Source organism: Pleurodeles waltl, chromosome 1_2, assembly GCF_031143425.1.
Source record: "Pleurodeles waltl isolate 20211129_DDA chromosome 1_2, aPleWal1.hap1.20221129, whole genome shotgun sequence".
Taxonomy (NCBI): Eukaryota; Metazoa; Chordata; class Amphibia; order Caudata; family Salamandridae; genus Pleurodeles; species Pleurodeles waltl.
The window spans coordinates 690,655,243-690,676,112 of record NC_090437.1 but is presented as its reverse complement, the minus strand read 5'-3'; the positions used below and the strand labels follow the sequence as shown (position 1 = coordinate 690,676,112).

Here is a 20,870-nt window from a genome sequence, read left to right as displayed (position 1 = left end):
AAAACATTCATATACAGAAACTCGTGTATATATTTTATGTCCATGCTATGACAGTTGTGTATGTAATTAATAACATATATTTATTCTCTTGTACTTAATACCGTCTAGGTATGTGTAAGTTCATACTCCCAAGTACATAGATACTTCTACAAGCACAAAGCCATATTTACATAGGCAGACATGTGTCCATCTATTCCATACACATGTATTGAGTCTCTTACTCATTAATACTCATTAATATTTTTATAGACATATGTATTTCACACGTGTTTTGTGCATATATGTATTTTGAACTTTATATATATATATATATATATATATATATATATATATATATATATATATATATATATATGTGTATGCATGCACTTACATACAGGGAGTGCAGAATTATTAGGCAAGTTGTATTTTTGAGGATTAATTTTATTATTGAACAACAACCATGTTCTCAATGAACCCAAAAAACTCATTAATATCAAAGCTGAATATTTTTGGAAGTAGTTTTTAGTTTGTTTTTAGTTTTAGCTATGTTAGGGGGATATCTGTGTGTGCAGGTGACTATTACTGTGCGTAATTATTAGGCAACTTAACAAAAAAAAATATATACCCATTTCAATTATTTATTATTACCAGTGAAACCAATATAACATCTCAACATTCACAAATATACATTTCTGACATTCAAAAACAAAACAAAAACAAATCAGTGACCAATATAGCCACCTTTCTTTGCAAGGACACTCAAAAGCCTGCCATCCATGGATTCTGTCAGTGTTTTGATCTGTTCACCATCAACATTGCGTGCAGCAGCAACCACAGCCTCCCAGACACTGTTCAGAGAGGTGTACTGTTTTCCCTCCTTGTAAATCTCACATTTGATGATGGACCACAGGTTCTCAATGGGGTTCAGATCAGGTGAACAAGGAGGCCATGTCATTAGATTTCCTTCTTTTATACCCTTTCTTGCCAGCCACGCTGTGGAGTACTTGGACGCGTGTGATGGAGCATTGTCCTGCATGAGAATCATGTTTTTCTTGAAGGATGCAGACTTCTTCCTGTACCACTGCTTGAAGAAGGTGTCTTCCAGGAACTGGCAGTAGGACTGGGAGTTGAGCTTGACTCCATCCTCAACCCGAAAAGGCCCCACAAGCTCATCTTTGATGATACCAGCCCAAACCAGTACTCCACCTCCACCTTGCTGGCGTCTGAGTCGGACTGGAGCTCTCTGCCCTTTACCAATCCAGCCACGGGCCCATCCATCTGGCCCATCAAGACTCACTCTCATTTCATCAGTCCATAAAACCTTAGAAAAATCAGTCTTGAGATATTTCTTGGCCCAGTCTTGACGTTTCAGCTTGTGTGTCTTGTTCAGTGGTGGTCGTCTTTCAGCCTTTCTTACCTTGGCCATGTCTCTGAGTATTGCACACCTTGTGCTTTTGGGCACTCCAGTGATGTTACAGCTCTGAAATATGGCCAAACTGGTGGCAAGTGGCATCGTGGCAGCTGCACGCTTGACTTTTCTCAGTTCATGGGCAGTTATTTTGCGCCTTGGTTTTTCCACACGCTTCTTGCGACCCTGTTGACTATTTTGAATGAAACGCTTGATTGTTCGATGATCACGCTTCAGAAGCTTTGCAATTTTAAGAGTGCTGCATCCCTCTGCAAGATATCTCACTATTTTGGACTTTTCTGAGCCTGTCAAGTCCTTCTTTTGACCCATTTTGCCAAAGGAAAGGAAGTTGCCTAATAATTATGCACACCTGATATAGGGTGTTGATGTCATTAGACCACACCCCTTCTCATTACAGAGATGCACATCACCTAATATGCTTAATTGGTAGTAGGCTTTTGAGCCTATACAGCTTGGAGTAAGACAACATGCATAAAGAGGATGATGTGGTCAAAATACTCATTTGCCTAATAATTCTGCACTCCCTGTACATACGTAAACTGGTACATCACTACTCAAGGGCTACACCATTCGAGATACCCACATCCTTATGTATGTAGCAGCGGTTACATATCCAGCTATACTTAATTCATGTACTGCATAAAAATACTTATCATGTTTTATTTTTATGTATTTTTTTTGTTTATATATATATATATATATATATTAACAAATATAGACACATATGCATTTACATAAACATAACTGCTATTCCCATACCTAGTACAGGCGTGCATATATATATATATTCAATAAAAACACAAAGGTGAACGGGTCATTCTAGCTAGGTTCACAATTTACACACACTAAACCAATGTCCTCAGGTCCAAAATCAGTCCGGGGGGGGGGGCAGTAAAGCCCCCCTCCCGCTTAATTTTAAGGCGGGTCCACCATTGGCTACCACCATTTCCTGGTTGTAGTGCTGGCAGCCAATCAGATCTCAACATGAGATCTGTCTGATCCACGGAGGATTTGCATCTTTATATATATATAAATCTTTTTTCTTTAATAACTCTAAAACCACTGAATGGATTTACACCAAAATCTAGATCAAAATTGGACCAAAATCTATTTTTCTGACAAATTTGGTGTAATTCTGTTCAGCGGTTCGGACTGTAGTTGTGTCTAAAATCCCTATGGGAAATTGCATGGGGAAAACACATTTTGGGACCCCACATTTTCTGGGCCCCACTTGATGAATCACCCTGAAACTTTCAACACAGCAGCTGAAGTGAGTGGCAAACTAGTTTTGAAACTTTTGTGAAGATTCGCCAAACACAACAGCTTTTCCCATTTAAACTAGATCCTGACTATAACTGCCTACTGGTGACTGCCAGTAGGTAATATATACCCGTATATATGTGTGTGTGATGTATGAATACACATACATTGGCATATCATAGCAGAAGGTTTTTTTTTATTGCTTATTGTTTTGGTGTCTTGTTCATACTATTGGTGTACATAGTTGTGCTGTTAGTATTGTAATCATGTAGGGAAGAGCCAGCTTTGACTGCTCTTCTGAAGCTGAGTTGGTGCTCAGAGGATCTTATTTTGAAGTGTAAGAAATTCCATAGTTTAGCTGTGTGCATGGAGAAAAATGTTTCACCCATGTTTTTTTCCTCGTAAACTGGGATTTTAAGACAAGGTGCCATTCTAGACCACATGTCACTTCTTTGGATGTATTTTGTGATTTTCCTTCCTTATGAAAAGCATTACTTTGCCATGCATTGCCTTTTGGGTGATACAAAGCAGCTTAAATGAGGATCCTGTAGCGACTAGTAGCCCGTGGAGGGGAAGTAGTTGCTTTATGGCTTTCTATGTACTAGTAGTTTGACAGCAGAGTTAATCTCATGGTTTATAAAGATGAGCTGTGATATAGACTATTGGTTCTTAACCTTTTGACTTCTGTGGATCCACACTTAATCATTACTGAAACACAGGGACCACCATTGAACCATTATTGGAATTTATGGACCCCCTCTAAGTCATTAGTTGAAGCTGGGGGTCCTGGCCTAAACATTTTCGATGATCTCAACCACAAAATAGTGCACACAAAAATACAGAAGCAAGCATTCATCAAACAAATACTCAAATGATGAAATATTTTATGTAATTCTCAAACAGATATGAAAAAATAAATATTTTAATGGGAAGGTTGGCACTTTTCTAAATATAATTGATGCCACTTATTATCTATATTGTATTCTGTTTGATGCTCTTGTACTGCTCCCACAAATTAATCTGAGGATGCAAACTTCATTTTTAGCATCCAGTTTCAAATTTCATAACATCCATAGCACTTTTCCAAATTTTCAGGTTTACATTTTGTTTCTTTATTTATATTCACTTTATTACTCTATAGTATTTAATTTTCTAAGCAGTCGCCAACCGCCTGGGTAGGCTTTGCAGAACCTGAAGGGTCCCCAAAGTCCCGGTTTAGAACCACTGATATAGACCATTAGCGTAATCTAGTTTTATGAGGACAAGGTAGATTGTCACTTGGACCTTGCGGGGGAATCCTAAAAGCTGTAAGCTGTGTCACACCATCTTTGTGGTAATAACGCTTGATCTGGAAAGCTCATCTACTTACGCATTCATGGACAACTTGGAGTTGGTGGTAATTTCAAGGTTTCTTACTTCCTTAAAATATTTTGGTGGAGGTCTTAGATCACCAGGCGCAGAGATAGAAATAGGTCTTCCAGTCGCCACAAGTAGTTCATTTTTGGAGGCGTTCAGTTTGAGGTGGATCCATGTCATCCATTGGTAAACGGCCTAGATCCAGTTGAATATTTAGGAGTTTTCAGTATCTTTGGGGCTTTTTGATTTAAGAAATATCTGCGTAATTATAGTTGGTTTTGTAAAAAAATTGATCAATTCTGGTTTTGATTTTATGGAAACGTTGAAAAGGTGAGGTCAGATGATAAATCCTGGAGGGACTCCAGCTTTTATGCTGTAAGGTTTGTTGAGAAGGGAGGATTATCGGTCATGTTTGCTCTATTGTCTAGGTAAGATGAGATTCAAATAAGAACAGTACCTTCTTTGCCAGCTTTCTTACGTCTTAAGAATAGTGTGTCATGATCCACTGTGTCGAAGGAAGGTGAAAGATCCAAGAGAAGTAGCGCAGCAACCCCATCTACTGTGTTTTTAAGGTCATCCCATATGTAAATTAGATGTTGTACTGTGAATTAAACATTAGTAAGGTATGAGGAAGGATTAGTGGTTTTCCGAGTGCCTCATTCACTCCTTAACTCCTCATACCACTTTCTTTTGCAGTCGCTCACTCTGTTAGACACTGTAGGAAATTGGCTCTGTTTATACTATATCAAAATGAGCTATAGTGTGCACAGAGTCCAGGGGTTCCCCAGAGGCTTAACTTAGGCTAAAGTAGATAATACTAATGCTCTCTTTTGTGGTAGTGTGGTCGAGCAGTTAGGCTTATCAGAGGGTAGTGCTAAGCATTTGTTGTACACACAGACAATAGAAGAAGCACACCCTCAATGACTTAACTCCAGACCAATGGTTTTTATATAGCCAAAATATATTTTCTTGATCTATTTTTAGAACCACAAGATTAAAATTGCAGGTTAGTACTTCAATAGATTCGTATTTCACACATGTATCAACAGTACTTTGTTTGAAATTGGAAAGTTATAAAATTTTTGAATTATTGGCAATAATCTGTTTTAAAAATGGACACTACAATTTTCAGAAACAGTTCCTGGGGGGAGGAAATATTAGTTTGATTTGCATGTAAGTACAACACTTAGTTTCATTCTCCAGTCCACCGGTTGAGGTTCAAGTTAAACCCAAACACCTACCACCAGCAACACGGGCCAGCTGGGTGCAGAGGTCAAAGATGAGCAAATTTACCATGGGCTCCTATAGAGACAGGGGGTACTCGGAATTATGTCTGCCTGCAGGTAATTACCAGTGACTCGCAGGACAGGGGGGATTAGAGGAGCACTGGAAGGGTCACAAGTAGACACCAAACCCACACCCTCAGCGGCACAGAGGCAGCCGGGTGCAGGGTGCAAACAGGACGTTGGGTTTCCAATGCTGGTCTATGGGGGAACCCCGGGGGTCACTCAGAGGATGCAGCCGGGGTCAAGGAGGGTGTCTCGGGCACACCACCGGTTGGACACGGAGGAGGACCGCCTGCTGAACATGGCTGCACTGGGTGTCGGTTTCTCCAAGGCCTGGCGGCTGTGGGTGCAGTGGATCCTTTCGCATCAGATATCTTCTTAAGGACCTTTCGCGGTCAGGGGGGTCTTTGGGATGCCCTCTGCAGGTGTCGTTGTGGACAGGTCAACCCAGGGTGGGCACTTGCTCTGAATCGCCTGGGGATGTTCTCTAGCTGGTTAGACCACCTGGACATGGGCCGTGGGTGTCAGGTGCAGAGTGGTTAAGACTCACTGATTTGGAGTGAGTCCTTGGTTGTTGGTTTCTTCTTGGACAGAGTCACTGTCCACAGGAGTTCTTGGTCCTTTTAAATGCAGGAGAGTCCTCTGGAGCTTGTCAGAGGTTGCTGGTCCCGCTGGATGTGTCGCTGTTCTTTTGCAGGTTCATTGAACCAGGAGACAGGCCGGTAGGGCTGGGGCCAAAGCAGTTGTCATCTTCCTTCTTCTCTGCTGGGGGTTTCAGCTAATCAGTTCTTCTTGTCAGGTCTCCAGGAATCTGGTGAGCTTGGTTTAGGGAAGCCCTTAAATCCTAGATTTAGGGGCATTTTAGGGGTGAGAGGGCAGTAGCCAAAGGCTACTGTCCCTGAGGGTGGCTACACCCTCCTTGAGCCCACTCCCTTCTGGGAGGGGACACAGACTTAATTCTATTGGTCCCTGTCCTCTAATCCAAGATGGAGGATTCTGTATGGAGGGGGTCACCTCAGCTCTGGACACCTTAGGGGTGGTCCCGGCTGGGGTGGTCACTCCTACCTGTTTTCCCTAATTTTCTTGCCGGACTTGCCACCAAAAGTAGGGCTTTGTCCAGGGGGGCGGGCAGCTCCACTACCTGGAGTGACCTGGGGCACTGTAATCTGAGGCTTGAGACTTTGAGTTTTACTGCCAGGTGTTACAGTTCCTGTAGAGGGGAGGTGTTAAGCACCTCCACCCAGAGCAGGCTTTGTTTCTGTCCACAGAGTGCACAAAGGCACTCACCCCATGTGGTCAGAAACTTGTCTGAAAGTGGCAGGCTGGTACAGACCGGTCAGTCCTACACTAGCAGTTTTGCTAACATACAGGGTACATCTCTAAGGTGCCACCAGTGTGCATTTTTCAATAAATCCCATACTGGCATCAGTGTGGGTTTATTGTGCTGAGAAGTTTGATACCAAACTTCCTGATATTCAGTGAAGCCATTATGGAGCTGTGGAGTTCGTAATCACAAAATCCCAGACCATATACTCTATACGGCTACCCTGCACTTACAATGTCTAAGAATGGACTTAGACACTGTAGAGGCATATTGCTCACTTGTGGTACAGTGCAACCTGTCTTAAGGCTGTAAGGCCTGCTAAAAGGGTGACTTACCTATGCCACAGGCAGTGGTTGTGGGCCTGGTGCCAATGTCAACTTTGTCTTTTCTCCCCACCAGCACACACAAGGTGCAAGGCAGTGTACATGTGCTTGGCGAGGGGTCCCCCAGGGTGGAATAATACATGCTACAGCCCATAGAGACCTTTCCTGGCCACAGGGCCTTTGATACTATGGGTACCTTTTACAAGGGACTTAACTGTGTGCCAGGGTTGTGCCAATTGTGGAAACAAAGGTACAGTTTTTGGGAAAGAACACTGGTGCTGGGGCTTGGTTAGCAGGATCCCAGCACACTTTCACTCAAAGTTGGTATCAACACTAGGCAAAAAGTGTGGGGTAACCATGCTAACAGTGGCACTTTCCTACAGACACTATTCATCCCTTTTTTCCACCCACATATTTCTGAAATCTTGCTGCATATAGCACACCCCATCAATTTCCTCTTCACATCTTTTGACATTCTTTCTATATGTGCTTTTTTTTGTCTCCTCCACTTCACCATTTTCCCCCATACACACAAACTCACCAGAAAGCACTGTATTTTCTTTTCCTTTAGTGCTGTCGATATTTTGACAGCCGTGGCTCTCTTCACAGTTTCCTACAATCATCGCTCTGTGCCATCTGGAGAGAAGTGACCAAGGTTTAAACGTGCATGTAATCTGACTACCTTTATGACCAACCCACCGACAATCACTGCGAGAAACTCACACTGTCTTCAGCCCCAGCTTTAGAGCTCTCATTAATCGTATATCGTGATGAACACCCAACCACAGCCTGAACTCACCAAGACATGGCGGTGGCCCACTTCACTGTAGGGACTACACACGAGTCATATGTTGCAAGGAAAAAAAAAAACGACAGAAAGACACCTTTTGGAAAAGGGCAAATAATCCCACAGAGTGCAAGATGAGCTAAAATATGTGTCATGTAACAGTGACTCCGTTGCTGGCGTGGATTACTTTAAGGGTGTTTACAGTCAGTTTACCTTTAAGGCTGTCCAATGTCACAGTTGAGAAATCAATCCGTGCTTTACCTGTAAAATGACACGAATAAAGGGCCCGTTTAAAAGTCCTTTTTTTTAAAGTTACTGGTGGGCGTGAGACCGGCTGGGCCAAGTCCCATTAAAGCCTTGTTCTTGTATATAATGTTTGCAATAACTGCAAATGAATACAGGCACACAGCAGCCATTTCATACCCCCACCGTCTGAAGAACCTGGATTTCTAGACAGTGGGCGTGGCAGAGTATGCCCCCAGACTTTCTTCCTTGAGTCAAGATGGAGGAGGGGGTTTTGTGTGCCAAGGGAAGTGTTGTGGGAACATGCGGTATTATTTAAATACATCAGAGAGTTTCTTGTCTTCCTGTTTTGTAATCATAATGTTGATAATCTGTCACTTTCATTTGCGATTATGTTGTCAGCTAGCCTAATAAATCTGTTAAGTATCTCACAGTCCCTTGCTCCTTGAAACAATTTCTGTGGTGTTTCAGTCGGGGATTGGAGTTCAGGGAATGTTGCTCCAGGCAGTGGAACTTCCGCTCTCTCTATGGCCTGCGACGCACACATATACTCCAGGAAAGATTTTTTTAACCACTCCCTCTTGGGTATTGGTTTTAAACAACTCGCAACCTTTTTTTTTTCTCCCGAGGGCTCCTGCACTCTATCACGCAAGCTGGCAAACGGCATCTGCGTGATTAAAGCCGGGCTATCAAAATGAGCAGTACCAGCCCACAGGCTGCCCCGCTTTGACATTTTCACTGCCTGCTGCTGAGAAATGGAGAGGCTGGAGGGCGCAGCGACGGAAATAGGGGAGATCAAATATGTAGCGGCGGCTGCTGCAGAACGCCCGAGTCGCGCGGGGCTCTCGAAGGTGCGCTTCAGCGTGCCACGTTACACTTGATTTTCAGGATGTGGACAAAGGTAACATTTTTCAGTGATGTACCCTCGAGTAAACAAACATTCTACAGGGCGGAAAATGATATGAGAGTTCTGTCAGCCCATGGAAGGGGTCTAATCAGTGCCCGGCACCTCTTTTTGTATTTTAAATGTTGCCTGGCCTTCCAGAAGTGGGGTGTCGGTGCTACAGCAGTGAGCATGAATGCTGCGAATATTGAAATAATAAGCCTATAGCTTAAAGGAAGACGGTAGACCATTTTACCTGAAGGACGTATTATTTCATTATGCTGCGCTTTTTAGTGAGACGGAGTGGGTATGAGCGTCTCACTCGGTCGGATCAAGGGCCTCTCTCTTTTTAAAACGACACTTCCCGTGCGGCTTTTGGAGGCTGCTGTTGAAGTCGTGGATAAGGCAGGGGCAGCGTGTAATCCATACTGTTTGAAACCTATAAAGACAGGAGTGTGGCGACGCATCATGGTGCCTTGGTTGAGTCTAGAAGTACCATATAGTTTTGTCCTGTAAGTTAAAGTGAATGAGGGAGGTGAGCAGAAGGGTCTACTGTTAAACGTAAAACTAGTCAACTCAAGTGTATTACTGCACCTGGAACTAGACAGAGTTGATTGATTCATTAGTGATATTTCATCGAAATGTACAGTATTACCTAGTTGCCTCAACATTTTCTGTTCCCGGGTATACTATTTGCTTGGCCGATTTCAGATGGTTCCTTTTGGATCCAGTTACTGTAGTAAGATATTTTGCCACACTAAGCGAAACTAAACAGACAACACATACCAGTTTTGGGACTCACTGTGAATATTCTGAAAAGTAGTTCGTTCACTGTTAAAAACTTCATATACCAATTGGATCCAGCAGAAACTATTTGTAACTTATTAACTGGAATTGGGTTATGTTCAACTTTTTAAGGCCTTGCCCACTCACATTTGCATTTTAGCTGTGTTTTTTTTTTTTTTATATAGCGCAAACTCGACCCAAAGGTATTGCCTCGCTTTATATGAGCAACAGTTAAATTACACAAGGACACTTGTTTATGCATGAGGGGATTATATGATTTGCCTAGAGTCATAGGATACTGAGCAGACGCCCAGACTCAAACCTGGTTCCCCAGTTCCAAAGTTGGCAGCCGTTACGCCACACCCTTTTCTAAAATTGATGGGGCAGTGCTCACTCTCTGACTGCACCCTCCTTCCCTAAAATCTGTCCAGCCAAATACATGATTTTCCTCAAAAGGTCTTTCTCTTGGGGTTGCTGCAGGGTGTTGCTTCCATTCCCGCCAGCAACAAAAAGCTCAGTGAAACTGGAGACCTAGCACACAGCAGCCCTTTGGAATGACTTCCTTTTTATTTGAGACTGACCCTCACTCCAGGCCTTTGGGAAAGAACAAAACCCTCATGTTCCCAGTGCCTTTTCTACCTCCAGTCGCTCCAAATGACTTGTTTGCATAATTTTGAAATATGACTGACTTCTCTTTTCAGCCATGACAATTTGTTAATTCATTCTATTGTATCCTTGTGTCTATGTTTTTTGGTTGTGCTATTTTTAAAACATATCGGGCCAGATGTATCAAACATTTTTGCGATCGCAGAAATGCATTTTGGTATGTAACAAGTCCAATTTGCGACTACATACCGATTCGGTATTAGGAAGGGGCGTGTCAAGGGCATCCCTTCCTAATACTGAATCACAGAGGTATGTATGATTGTTTTGTGACCGTGAATGCGGTTGCAAAACAATCGCAGTTTCCGCCAATTTCAAATTGGTTGTAACCCATTCGCAAGGAAGAAAGGGTCCCCAATGGACCCCTTCCCCTTTGTGAATGTATGCAAAAACGTTTTTTAAGAGCAGGCAAGTGGTCCCATGGACCACTGGCAACTCTTAAAAAATGAAAAGAAAACTTTTCATTTTTAAACGCATCCGGAAAACGGGCTGCATTAAAAAAAAAAAATATATATATATATATATATATATATATATATATATATATATATATAATTAAAGAGGGCTTTATTGAAAAGCAATCACAGACATGGTGCTGTACTGAGCCTAACAAGCCACCATCACTGTGATTGTATCCGTTCGCAAATTGCGACTTAGCTCATGAATATTAATGAGGTAGGTCCATTTTGCGAGCCCTTGCGAATCGCAGTATGAAACTCCTGGAGTTTCATACATTCCAATAGCAATTACTTAACTGCGATTCGCTAAAAATCACAATTAGGTAATCGCTGTTGTGAAGAATGATACATATAGCCCATGGTATGTACTTTATGAAGATAGAGTAGAGACACAACCTCTCTTTTGAGCCAGAGCCAGAACCAATGAATCGTAACATTCATATTTCAAGAAATAGAGCCAGTAGTTGTTACAGTTTTCAAACATCACTGGAGCAATTATTACAACCATCTTCCAGTGCATTCTTTTTGTCCTATGCATTACACTATGATACCACCAAAGCCAGGCCCAGAAGCCACATTGTGCCATATAATGTCCCTAATAAAAATTTTAAAAAATCAGTATTGGGGTGGGGGTGTCCTACCGAGATCTGAGACAGCTGTGATTCTTTGGAGTCCCAGTGTGTCTCCATTTACCAAGCTGCATCCTGGTGCTGGGTGTGTTTTTTCACCTGAGCACATCAATTATTGCCTCCAAGATGGTGATGTCCAGTATGAGCCACCAGAGACTTTGTGGCTCGGGCAGCATCAGGACCAACATTCCAAAGAGAGATACAGAGCCTGAAAGGCACAACCATCCCCTTAAGAGAAGCTGGAATTCTTTGGCAGACGTTAGTGGCATGGTAAAGTCTGCTGCTGAGACTGAGATGGAGCAGGGATGCTTGGTATACTTTCCCGGTTATTTTGGGTCCCGCTTGTATGACGGACATCTTCCTACTCTGAGATGGTAGGAGGCCCGGGGTTGCAAACCCTCAATTAGAACATGCCACACTGAGAAAACAGACTTAACAGAAAAAAATCATTTTTTTCCTGTACAGAGATTTCTTGCCATCAGAGGCACACAGGAGGAAGGACAGGTGACAGCTGAGGTGTTTTCACCCATTGAGTTGCTGATTATGACAACACTGTAAGAGTTGCATGTGATGCATAGAAGACACGATCTCCACGTTAGATGTAGCTCTGGAGATACGAAATTCATTCTGGCAGATGTAGAGTGCAATTTGAGAGGGCCCAGATCACCAAGTTATGGTAGAGGAAAAGGCTGTCACAGATGGTGGGAAAGAGACCAGAGAATGCATAGGTTCCACATGTGTTTCACCGTCCAATGTAGCGCATATTGAGTGAAGTATGCAGCAATTGAAAAATGAGGTAAAATGTACTGAAGTGCAACTCCTGGGACTGTGCATGCCACCTGAGACATGAGATTAAGCAATCATTGGCAAAGCCAATAGGTCTCACTTTTCAAGGGTGCTAGAAGAGCTTTTGACTTTGGCAAGAGTTTTTTTTTTTTGCCAATGCTAAGCAGCAACTGGAATAAGAAAACAAAATGTTGTTACCAGTGTCAGCATCAGTGTAAAAGGAAAAAAGCCACAATTCTTGCTGCTACATACCGACACAGGTTCATGTATGGGTCTTGATGATGTAGTAGTAATTTTGGCTTCTTAAAATTTACTGCTCTAAGATGGCAGACGCCCATCTTGGAGTGGTAAACTAATAAATAGAAGAAAAGGTGAACATGACAATGAAAGGTGCGCCCTACTAGCAAATTGCAGCTGGTTGACCCCCTAGAAAAGAAAAACATATTACAAATGGGACAGGGATGGGTGGGATGTGAGCACTTGAATGCCATTGAGCAGCAGGGTGCCATGGAGCAACAACTCTGAACAGACGAGCTGGTGTGGGGTGTTGAAAATGTTTTTAAAAAGTATAAAAGAAGCTGAGTTGTGTTGGGAGAAATAGACAAGGCGGGGGCAACAGAGAAAACCAACACAGAGAATATGCTGAAAGCAGTGTTTACATACTAAGGCTCATCAGGACAAAGGGGTGGGCTTAAGAACTGTAGTGGCAAAAATGAAAATAAACTTTTCCTTTTGTGATTGTGTCCCTAGTTGGCTAGCATTCAGTGAGCAATTGCTTGCATTACCCAGTGGGTACAATCTTGTCCACCCTATGCATCTAATGGTTGTCTGTGTTATGCCATTATACTCAACCTTGAGCAAGGGCCACTGCAATTATGCGGCAAGAGAGGATAAAATAATGCTGCAGGGTTTACTAAATTATGCAACAGCAGACTGCAAATTATACGGCATAATGTGGCACATATTTATACTAATATCATTCATATTTTTGTAATTTTTACACTTTTTAACACTGTTGGTACAGAAGTTTCACCCTATTAGTACTAGTTTTAACACCAGAATACAGTAATGTACATCTGAAAGGTGAACCGTCAACCTTTGAGTAGTGCCGTCTGCTGCGCAGCAACACTTTGCACCATTTTTAGGAATGTTTGATCCATTTGAGCTAGTAACAACTTTTTTTAATGAAAATCTGCAAATTAGGCAGCAGATGATTGATTATGTGCCAGATGAGACAAATCCATAATTATGCTAAAAATGCGTTGGCTGAATTAGTGCACAATTCCAGTGGTCCTGCCTAGAGCCTTGGATTGCAGGCCAGAAATACCAATATGGGATGATTAGCTTGTTGATCGTGTTTGAAGGTAAGCGTGGATGATTGTACCATTTCCTTTTTAAGTTAATGCTGACTTCCTTTGATAACAACAGTTGGAAATAACGAAGTTCACCCGCTCAGCTAGTCTCAGGCCAGTGGCAGGAGTGTAGAATGAATACATCCCCAAGTGACCCGCGACGGCGTAGGGCGCTGTGGTTAATGGCTGACAAGCCATGCTGTGTATTTATTTAGGATACCAATCTCTGCCTCTCGCAAGCAGAAGCACAGGCTGCTTAAACTGTCCTCATGAGTCGTTTTTAAAACATGCTCTAATTCAATATAGAGATCAGAGAATTGGCTGAAATCCATAGCCAGTGAAAAGGTCAAAGCTGAATAGATTTAATTTGCCTTTAAAAATAGCATTTCGCATGTATAGATCGCTAGGCCTGAAGTCCGCTGAACCATGCACATAAGGTTAATGGATTTTCATCTGCTTTGTTCGGTAAGTGTAGCAAATCATTATTTTCCTTGGGTCTCCCATGCCAGTTTTTAGAGCGCTCGGGGGAGATTGCCGTTGTGAGAATCGTGGAATCGAGAAACGAAAGATGGATACCGATTTATCAGTAATCGCTGCAAAGTATGTCTCTCTCCAGCGCACCACTCCACTTGCATCAGAACCAACTTTAAAATATCGATATATATATGTGTAAACACGAAGCTCGTTGGTCACTTAGTTTTTAGAGTTTGTTTAAAAAAAGACGATTGGTTAAAGTGTGATAGTAAGCTATTAAATATGAAGGGCATTTACATTTATGATACTCTGCCGTATACCACTCCCGTTAGTATTACAAACATAACATGTTTATTAGATAGGTTTATATATATATGTTGTAGGGCACTTGCCTATGCAAGTAAAATAACTACACTGGCTTCCCCTCTGTTCTGTAGCCTTAGCAGTTAAAAAAGGTATTAGATAAGAGGTACTCTGATCCGCACACTTGTTACATCCACCTGAGTTCGAATCCATCTTGGCACTTAAATGAAAATTGAGCAGTTCTGGGCAAATTACTTAATCTCACTATGCCTACATTTTAAATATGTGAGATGCTCATCACTTCCCATAATGTACAGTGCTCTGTTGCTAGCCAGTTAGGTTTGTGCAATATAAATATCACTACATACTTGTTTTTACATTGTGAGCAGGTACTGCACTTATTCCGCTTTGTGAATCCCACTACCGTTTGAGCTCTCAGTGACCATCCTCATTTTGTGACAGCCATATATAACCCCCCTCTTATTTTTATTTATCCTAGTACATGCTCCTCATCATTAATGGGATTTATGTAAATCTACTTCTCTGTGTCTGTGGGATCACATTCATGTGCTCATTGGGCGACCCTCCGCCAACCATCTTCTTGTTCCTTCAAACATTTGTTTATTATTTTGGCTTATGTTGCGTTTACTAAGAAAAGAAACCTTCCAATTGGGCTTCAGTGCTTTCTTTCCTGTGTGTCAGACATGAAGACCAGACACAGGGCTCAGTTGGTACCATCTTGCAGACATCCGATGCTTGCAGGCCTAGTGCACACGTTTGAAGCTCCAGCGATGCTAAATGTCTCAGGGCAAAACCAATAGATCTAGCTAGAAAATACAGACATGAATAAATGCTGTTTACATGCGTTAGCACACTAAAGGCACACCTGCTGGCTTTGCTAGTATGTTTTCTCATACTGACTGAGAGGATGATTCTGTCCCCATAGCTTGAACTACTATCTCCCCTGAAGTTCAAGTATAGTTGCGCCCCTGATATACACACTCCACTTGCATTAAAGCCAACTTTAAACTATCAATATATAAGTTAACATGAAGCTCATTGGTCATGTAGTTTTTACGTTGTCTACATTAAAATTGCAAGGGTTTGTTTAAAAAAAGACGATTGGTTGAAATGTGATAGTAAGCTAATAAATATGAAGGGCATTTAAATGTATGATACACTGCCATATAACACTCCCATTAGTATTTCAAACATGACATGTTTATTTATATGTTCTATGAATTTGCCTACGCAAATGAAATAACGAAACTGGCTTCCCCTATCTCCTGTAGACTTAGCCGTTTAAAAAGGTATTAGATAAGAGGTACTCTGATCTCGTTACTTCACCTTCACATTGCACCCTTTTGGATCCTGTTTTTCCCTGAATGGCGAAGTCTGGATCCTACTCCACAAACCACGTTTTGGGCTCTGTTGGCCATATTGGCCTGTTTCTCAGGGCCCTTGTTCACATGAAGTTAATTTACTAACCTGCGTTTTATTCAGACCCTTTGCCTTGGTTTGCACTTTACAAATACCATGTAAAAATGTATACATCTTTCCACAGATTATTCACCTTATGAGTTCCCCCTGCAGGCCTCTGACTGATTGGTAAGATGTTTTCCCAGCAATGCTGCTCAGGTACTGCCTGGTAACAGTAAATGGCACCAGTCACCATTCCACCTCTGAACGTGACATCACAAGAGTATATCAGACACTTCATCCATGCGCCTAGAGTGCTGTCTGTGTTTTACAAACAGACTCCTCTGCTTTTGTCAGATACTGTTTCAGATGTCTCTACAGAGAGCTACAGGTTTTAAGCTTTGCAGACAGTGCTGCAAGAAAATGTCCCTTCCAAACCCCCATAATGATTGCATGAGGCATCTTGGGTCTGGACATGATGCTGTGGCCTGTGAATCTTATGACTTCTACATCTGAAGGTGAAGAGGGCCAAGTTTTTTTTTACATAGTTCCACAGAGAGACTCGGAAACTGGCTCCCTATTCCAAAGGTAATTCACCTTTTGGGAATGTTCTCCTAAGATATCTTCCCAGAAGAAGGAAGCAGATGCTATCTACTCCATGAGGAAGCAATCTTGTTCCCGGGACCCCTTGGAGGATCTGTGGTTCCTTCATCCCAGAATCATCCACTATGTTGAGAGAGCCCCCCCGTGCCCCCCAGTGCCTGTGGTGATGAGACAAGATTGTCCTGGTCCTTCGGCCAACCCAAGTAGATTGTGGCCTTCCAGGTAGCAATGCTGGATCTTTATAGGAAAGCTGCAACACCATTTGGGCTACTCCTCAAGGTGGAGGAGAGGGAGCCCACCCCTCTAAACTCAGTGCTTCTCAGATAATGCACCTCCACAGAGCTGGCCCCAGCATCCATTGAGAAGTGAATACCAGTTCAAGTGCTGCCATCCCCCAAAGCCCCACCCACTGTGCTCATTCTGACACTGGCCAATGAGACAATAGGAGGAAGAATTACCTGTGTGGCTATGGAGAAGGGTCAAGGCTTAGTTTAACAGATCGTAAAATGGCATATACATGCTCTGGGTGACCCACACTTTTCCCCCTCCCACTGTCATAGGAGAATCTGATGGTACATACATAGTCTTCAAAGCATAAACCTAACACCTTCTCTATGGTTCACCTGGAAAGGGAATTCAAGAAACTTGAAACTTTGTGTCACAAAATGATTGTCTCTGGCAAATTATGTCTTCACATGGCTAATACCACCTGCCTTTTTGGCCATTATATCCATTCCTTTTGAGCGCTAGCAAAACTTGCACTGTTAACCTTCCAGTACCTATGAAAAATCAATTTTCAGACCTGCTATATTATGGCCTAGAAATATCCAAACAGATCATGAATTGTGTGGCTTTAAATCGGCGGACAACATTGCTTAGTCTATAGGTATGCCTATCACACTGTAAGCATGCTTTCTCTGCACAAAGGATGTATCTGAAGAACAGCCGGAAAAGGTCATCTGAACGAGAACCACCTCTAAACTGATTCTAAAGTTTGAGACCGTGGATTTAATTCCCCATCTAGAAAGTGCATATAAAAGGGGGATTCAAACCACCCCACTTTGTTACACCTCCAATGTCTTCATTACTGAGGAAGGGAGTGCTATGCTGCAGGAATCCTGAACCAACCTGTGTTTTGCTACAGCTGCCATGGGTATGGTGCTGTCCCAGAAGTGTGCCCCTACAGCCATAAACTCTGAGATCACATCCATTTGCTCACTCGAGAAGCTGTGCACGCCAAAGGCAGGGCTGCGCAAGCTTCCCATGTGTTCTCCACCCAAATAGTGTGCAAGTACCACAGATCTCTGCCTGCAGTTGGGACCAAGCTGCTACAACGCACTGAGGTGGGTGCGAGGACTTGAAACTGTTTTCTACTCACTACAACACTGGCGATAAGGACGCAATTCAGCACTTGTTCTCAATTCTTGATCAGGAGAATTGTGACCAGGGATGTTACAATGTATTCTTAAACTATATAGTGTAATATTTAGTATTGTTGTGTGATTAAAAACACTTGTTTTCTAAGACACGAGCACTGATTCAACTTTGTGTTATGTCTGTTGATTGATTGTTGAGTTCTGAGTTTGTGTCCCCCCACACTACCTCCTTGAGAAGCCTGTAACTGCTCACCCCTTCTACCTTGAGAGTGAAATGCGGTAATGGTTGTATGTGACCCAGTTTGCAGAGCCATAGTAGGACGGGCTCACGACCCCAGTGGCAAACGACCTCAGCCAGGGTTAGGGTCCAGTAGCCCCTTTCTGGCCTGTGGCACTGAAGCAGGATCTGCCAATAGGAAAAAAAAAGTTATTTTATTGTGATGACTGTGTACTGAATACTTAAATGGACTTCTTTATTAGATTGTAATTTCATATGTAGCACCACTTTACAAGCACTGAGTAAGTTGTGGTTATCTGCTCCATAAAGTTATTTATTAAATGTAATTTTTAATTGTGTCTTCCTTCAGGCAATTCAACTGAGTCGGGATGGTCAGTACCTGCTCACAGGAGGGGATAGTGGAGTCATCATGGTGTGGCAGGTGTGCGACCTTAAGCAGTTGTTTGCCTATCCAGGTTGTGACGCTGGAATACGTTCCATGGCCATGTCATTTGACCAGAGGTAAGACTGCCTTGGGCATCAGAGCCCTGTGAACTTTCTTATAAAGTTGAGGACATTTAGAAAAAAGTGCAACAAAGGGTGTTCACATGGGGGGCAAACAAAATAGTACCCCTTACATGGAAATAAAGGAAAGCCTACGCAACCTTTATTTACAAAAAAGAAAGAAACCTGTAATGTTATTTGATTGTGTCTTTCGGAATCAGGGTAAGATTTCCCAATACAGTTTTTAGCATATGTTATCGGTAGCCAATGCCTAGTATGTACTTTGTAGCTCTGGAAACTGATGTGCCCGTCAGAAGATCATGTGGGCTGCTCAAGCTAAACTCTAGACTACCTGTGTACTTTGTCTTCTAGCAAACAGTGTCTGCGAATTGGACCAGAGCCTATTGATTGTTGGTACAGAAATATGGGGGGGGCAGATCAAGACTGGAAAACAAAATCAGCCCTTGCAAAAATGTGCAAACCAGCCTTCCTCCGCAAAATGCGGTAACTAGAATGGGCCAGAAGTGCATGGTTGGGCCATAGCAGCCCCCACCCTACCTCTTCAGTGCAGCTCCTAAGGTTTCAGCCTACCAACGAAGTGGCAGAAGTGCCAGTCCATACATGATGGGACGTTTCCTAAGTTGTGTTCTGCACTAGCTCTAGAAAGGCGTTGTGTGCTTTCCTGAATGGGTAAATGGCGAATTCTCTGTGCTTCTTTACACAACCTATATTCTGCTTCATGATAAATTCAGAATTGTTTTGAGTGATGTTAAATGTGACCGGAAACTAGCAGTCTTTCACTTTAGGGAAAGTTTAATCAAACATACGTGTAGCAAAATAAGTCTCAATTGGCATTAAGGTAAACGTTTATCTTCATTCTTCTCTACCATAAAACATTACAATCTGATAGAGAAATCCAGCCGCAGATTTCTTACTTTAGACTCCTCCCCTGGCGCGAGACTGGATCTGAAAAAACTTTCCCCATAGCATGCCTGCGCGTCTCCTTACTGATGTCATTCATCGGATGTGATATCGACAGATTCCATATAATCTCCTCTCCGACATCAGTTCCTTCTTTTCTGCGCTTGCAACGCGGATTCGGTAACATTTTCTCAAGCCATTTTCAGCCCACTTTTGACGTTTTGGTTGACGAGACAGTGTATTATTACCTTCTGTGTCTTCAGGGTTCAAGCTGTGTGGGTCCTGTGAACAACATATGTCGGCCACGGACCCCCACTCTACTTGTGTAGTTCCTGGGGGAGTACCATTACTCTGTGGAGTGCGACTCCTGTCGTCACCTTTGGCCAAAAGCGCTGCAAGAGCTTAATTTGAAGTTTCTGGCTGGGCCGCTGTCAATGCCTTCCCAGGCTTCCCGTCAACTTCAGTCTCTTTCTTGCGCAACATGTTGAGGTTGCAGCATCTCCCGACCTCATTGCGTACCGCCTCCCACCACTCCTCGGTTGAGGAGTCGATGCCCAAGTCCACATTGCATCTCCCTCCATTCCCTGGGGCTGGGGCGACTCTGACCCAGATGCAAGAATATCACAATTCTCTTTACCCTGTCTTTGGATCTTCAGCTTCCCCTGGAGTGCCTTTGAGTCCCAAGGAGGTACTGGGTGAAAGTTGGGGCTTCTGCCACCCATTTCTCAGGTTGCTCAGTCTCCTACAGGAGACAGCTGGCTGACTGACCTAGGAGCGGCTAGTGGTGTGGACTCTTCCCCAGCCTCGGTCCTCCTTCCCCCCCCGGCCTTTCGAAGGAGACAAGCTCTTCATTAGCTGATATGCTGAGGTGGGTTGCTGTGGTTTTGGATCTGTCACTTCCCTCCTCTGATTGATGTCCCCCCTCAAGGCCAAAAAAGGGTTGAGCTGGTGCTTCCTTATAGTGAAGCCCTACATTACATTTTGTTGGGGCCTGGACTAAGCCTGATACAGGGACCCCTGTTGATAGTGCTATATCTTACAGGCACCCTCCTGCCCCCTGGTGATCCAGCCTGTGTCCTCAGACATCCTACTCCTGGTAGTTTGGTGGAACAGGCTGCTTCAGCCTCCCATGATATCGAGACTCTTCTTCATGTCCCGTTTGACAGAGATTCCAGGAGACTTGACACTTGGGGCAGGCATATTTTCTCCTCCACCAGTTCTACTCTGTGCTCTCTTAATAAGTCTTCAACATTTTTCCCATTCATTGTGGTACTCGTTGGCACACATCTTGACATCTCTTCTGAATGACACCCGGAACAATCTTGCCCCCTTGATCCTAGATGGCCAGTAGGTAGCTAAATTAATAATTCGCAGTGTTATGGATACCACTGACTCTGGGGGTCAGGCTATGGGCTCTTCAGTGGCACTACACCGCTGTGCCTGGTTACGCACCTTTTGATTTTCAGAGGCTGCTCATGCCACTTTGATTGACATGCCTTTTGATGG

The 20,870-nt window shown here is 43.1% G+C and overlaps 1 protein-coding gene across 3 annotated transcripts in view; it reads left to right on the top strand.

Annotated features, from left to right (window-relative positions):
* Positions 1-20,870, top strand: part of LRBA (LPS responsive beige-like anchor protein) — a 1,864,610-nt gene that overhangs the window by 1,825,849 nt on the left and 17,891 nt on the right. For all 3 annotated transcript variants that reach the window (XM_069242641.1, XM_069242642.1, XM_069242640.1), the window contains exon 56: positions 18,310-18,461. In XM_069242641.1, the coding sequence (XP_069098742.1) occupies positions 18,310-18,461 (152 nt within the window). The remainder of the gene's footprint in view (positions 1-18,309; positions 18,462-20,870) is intronic.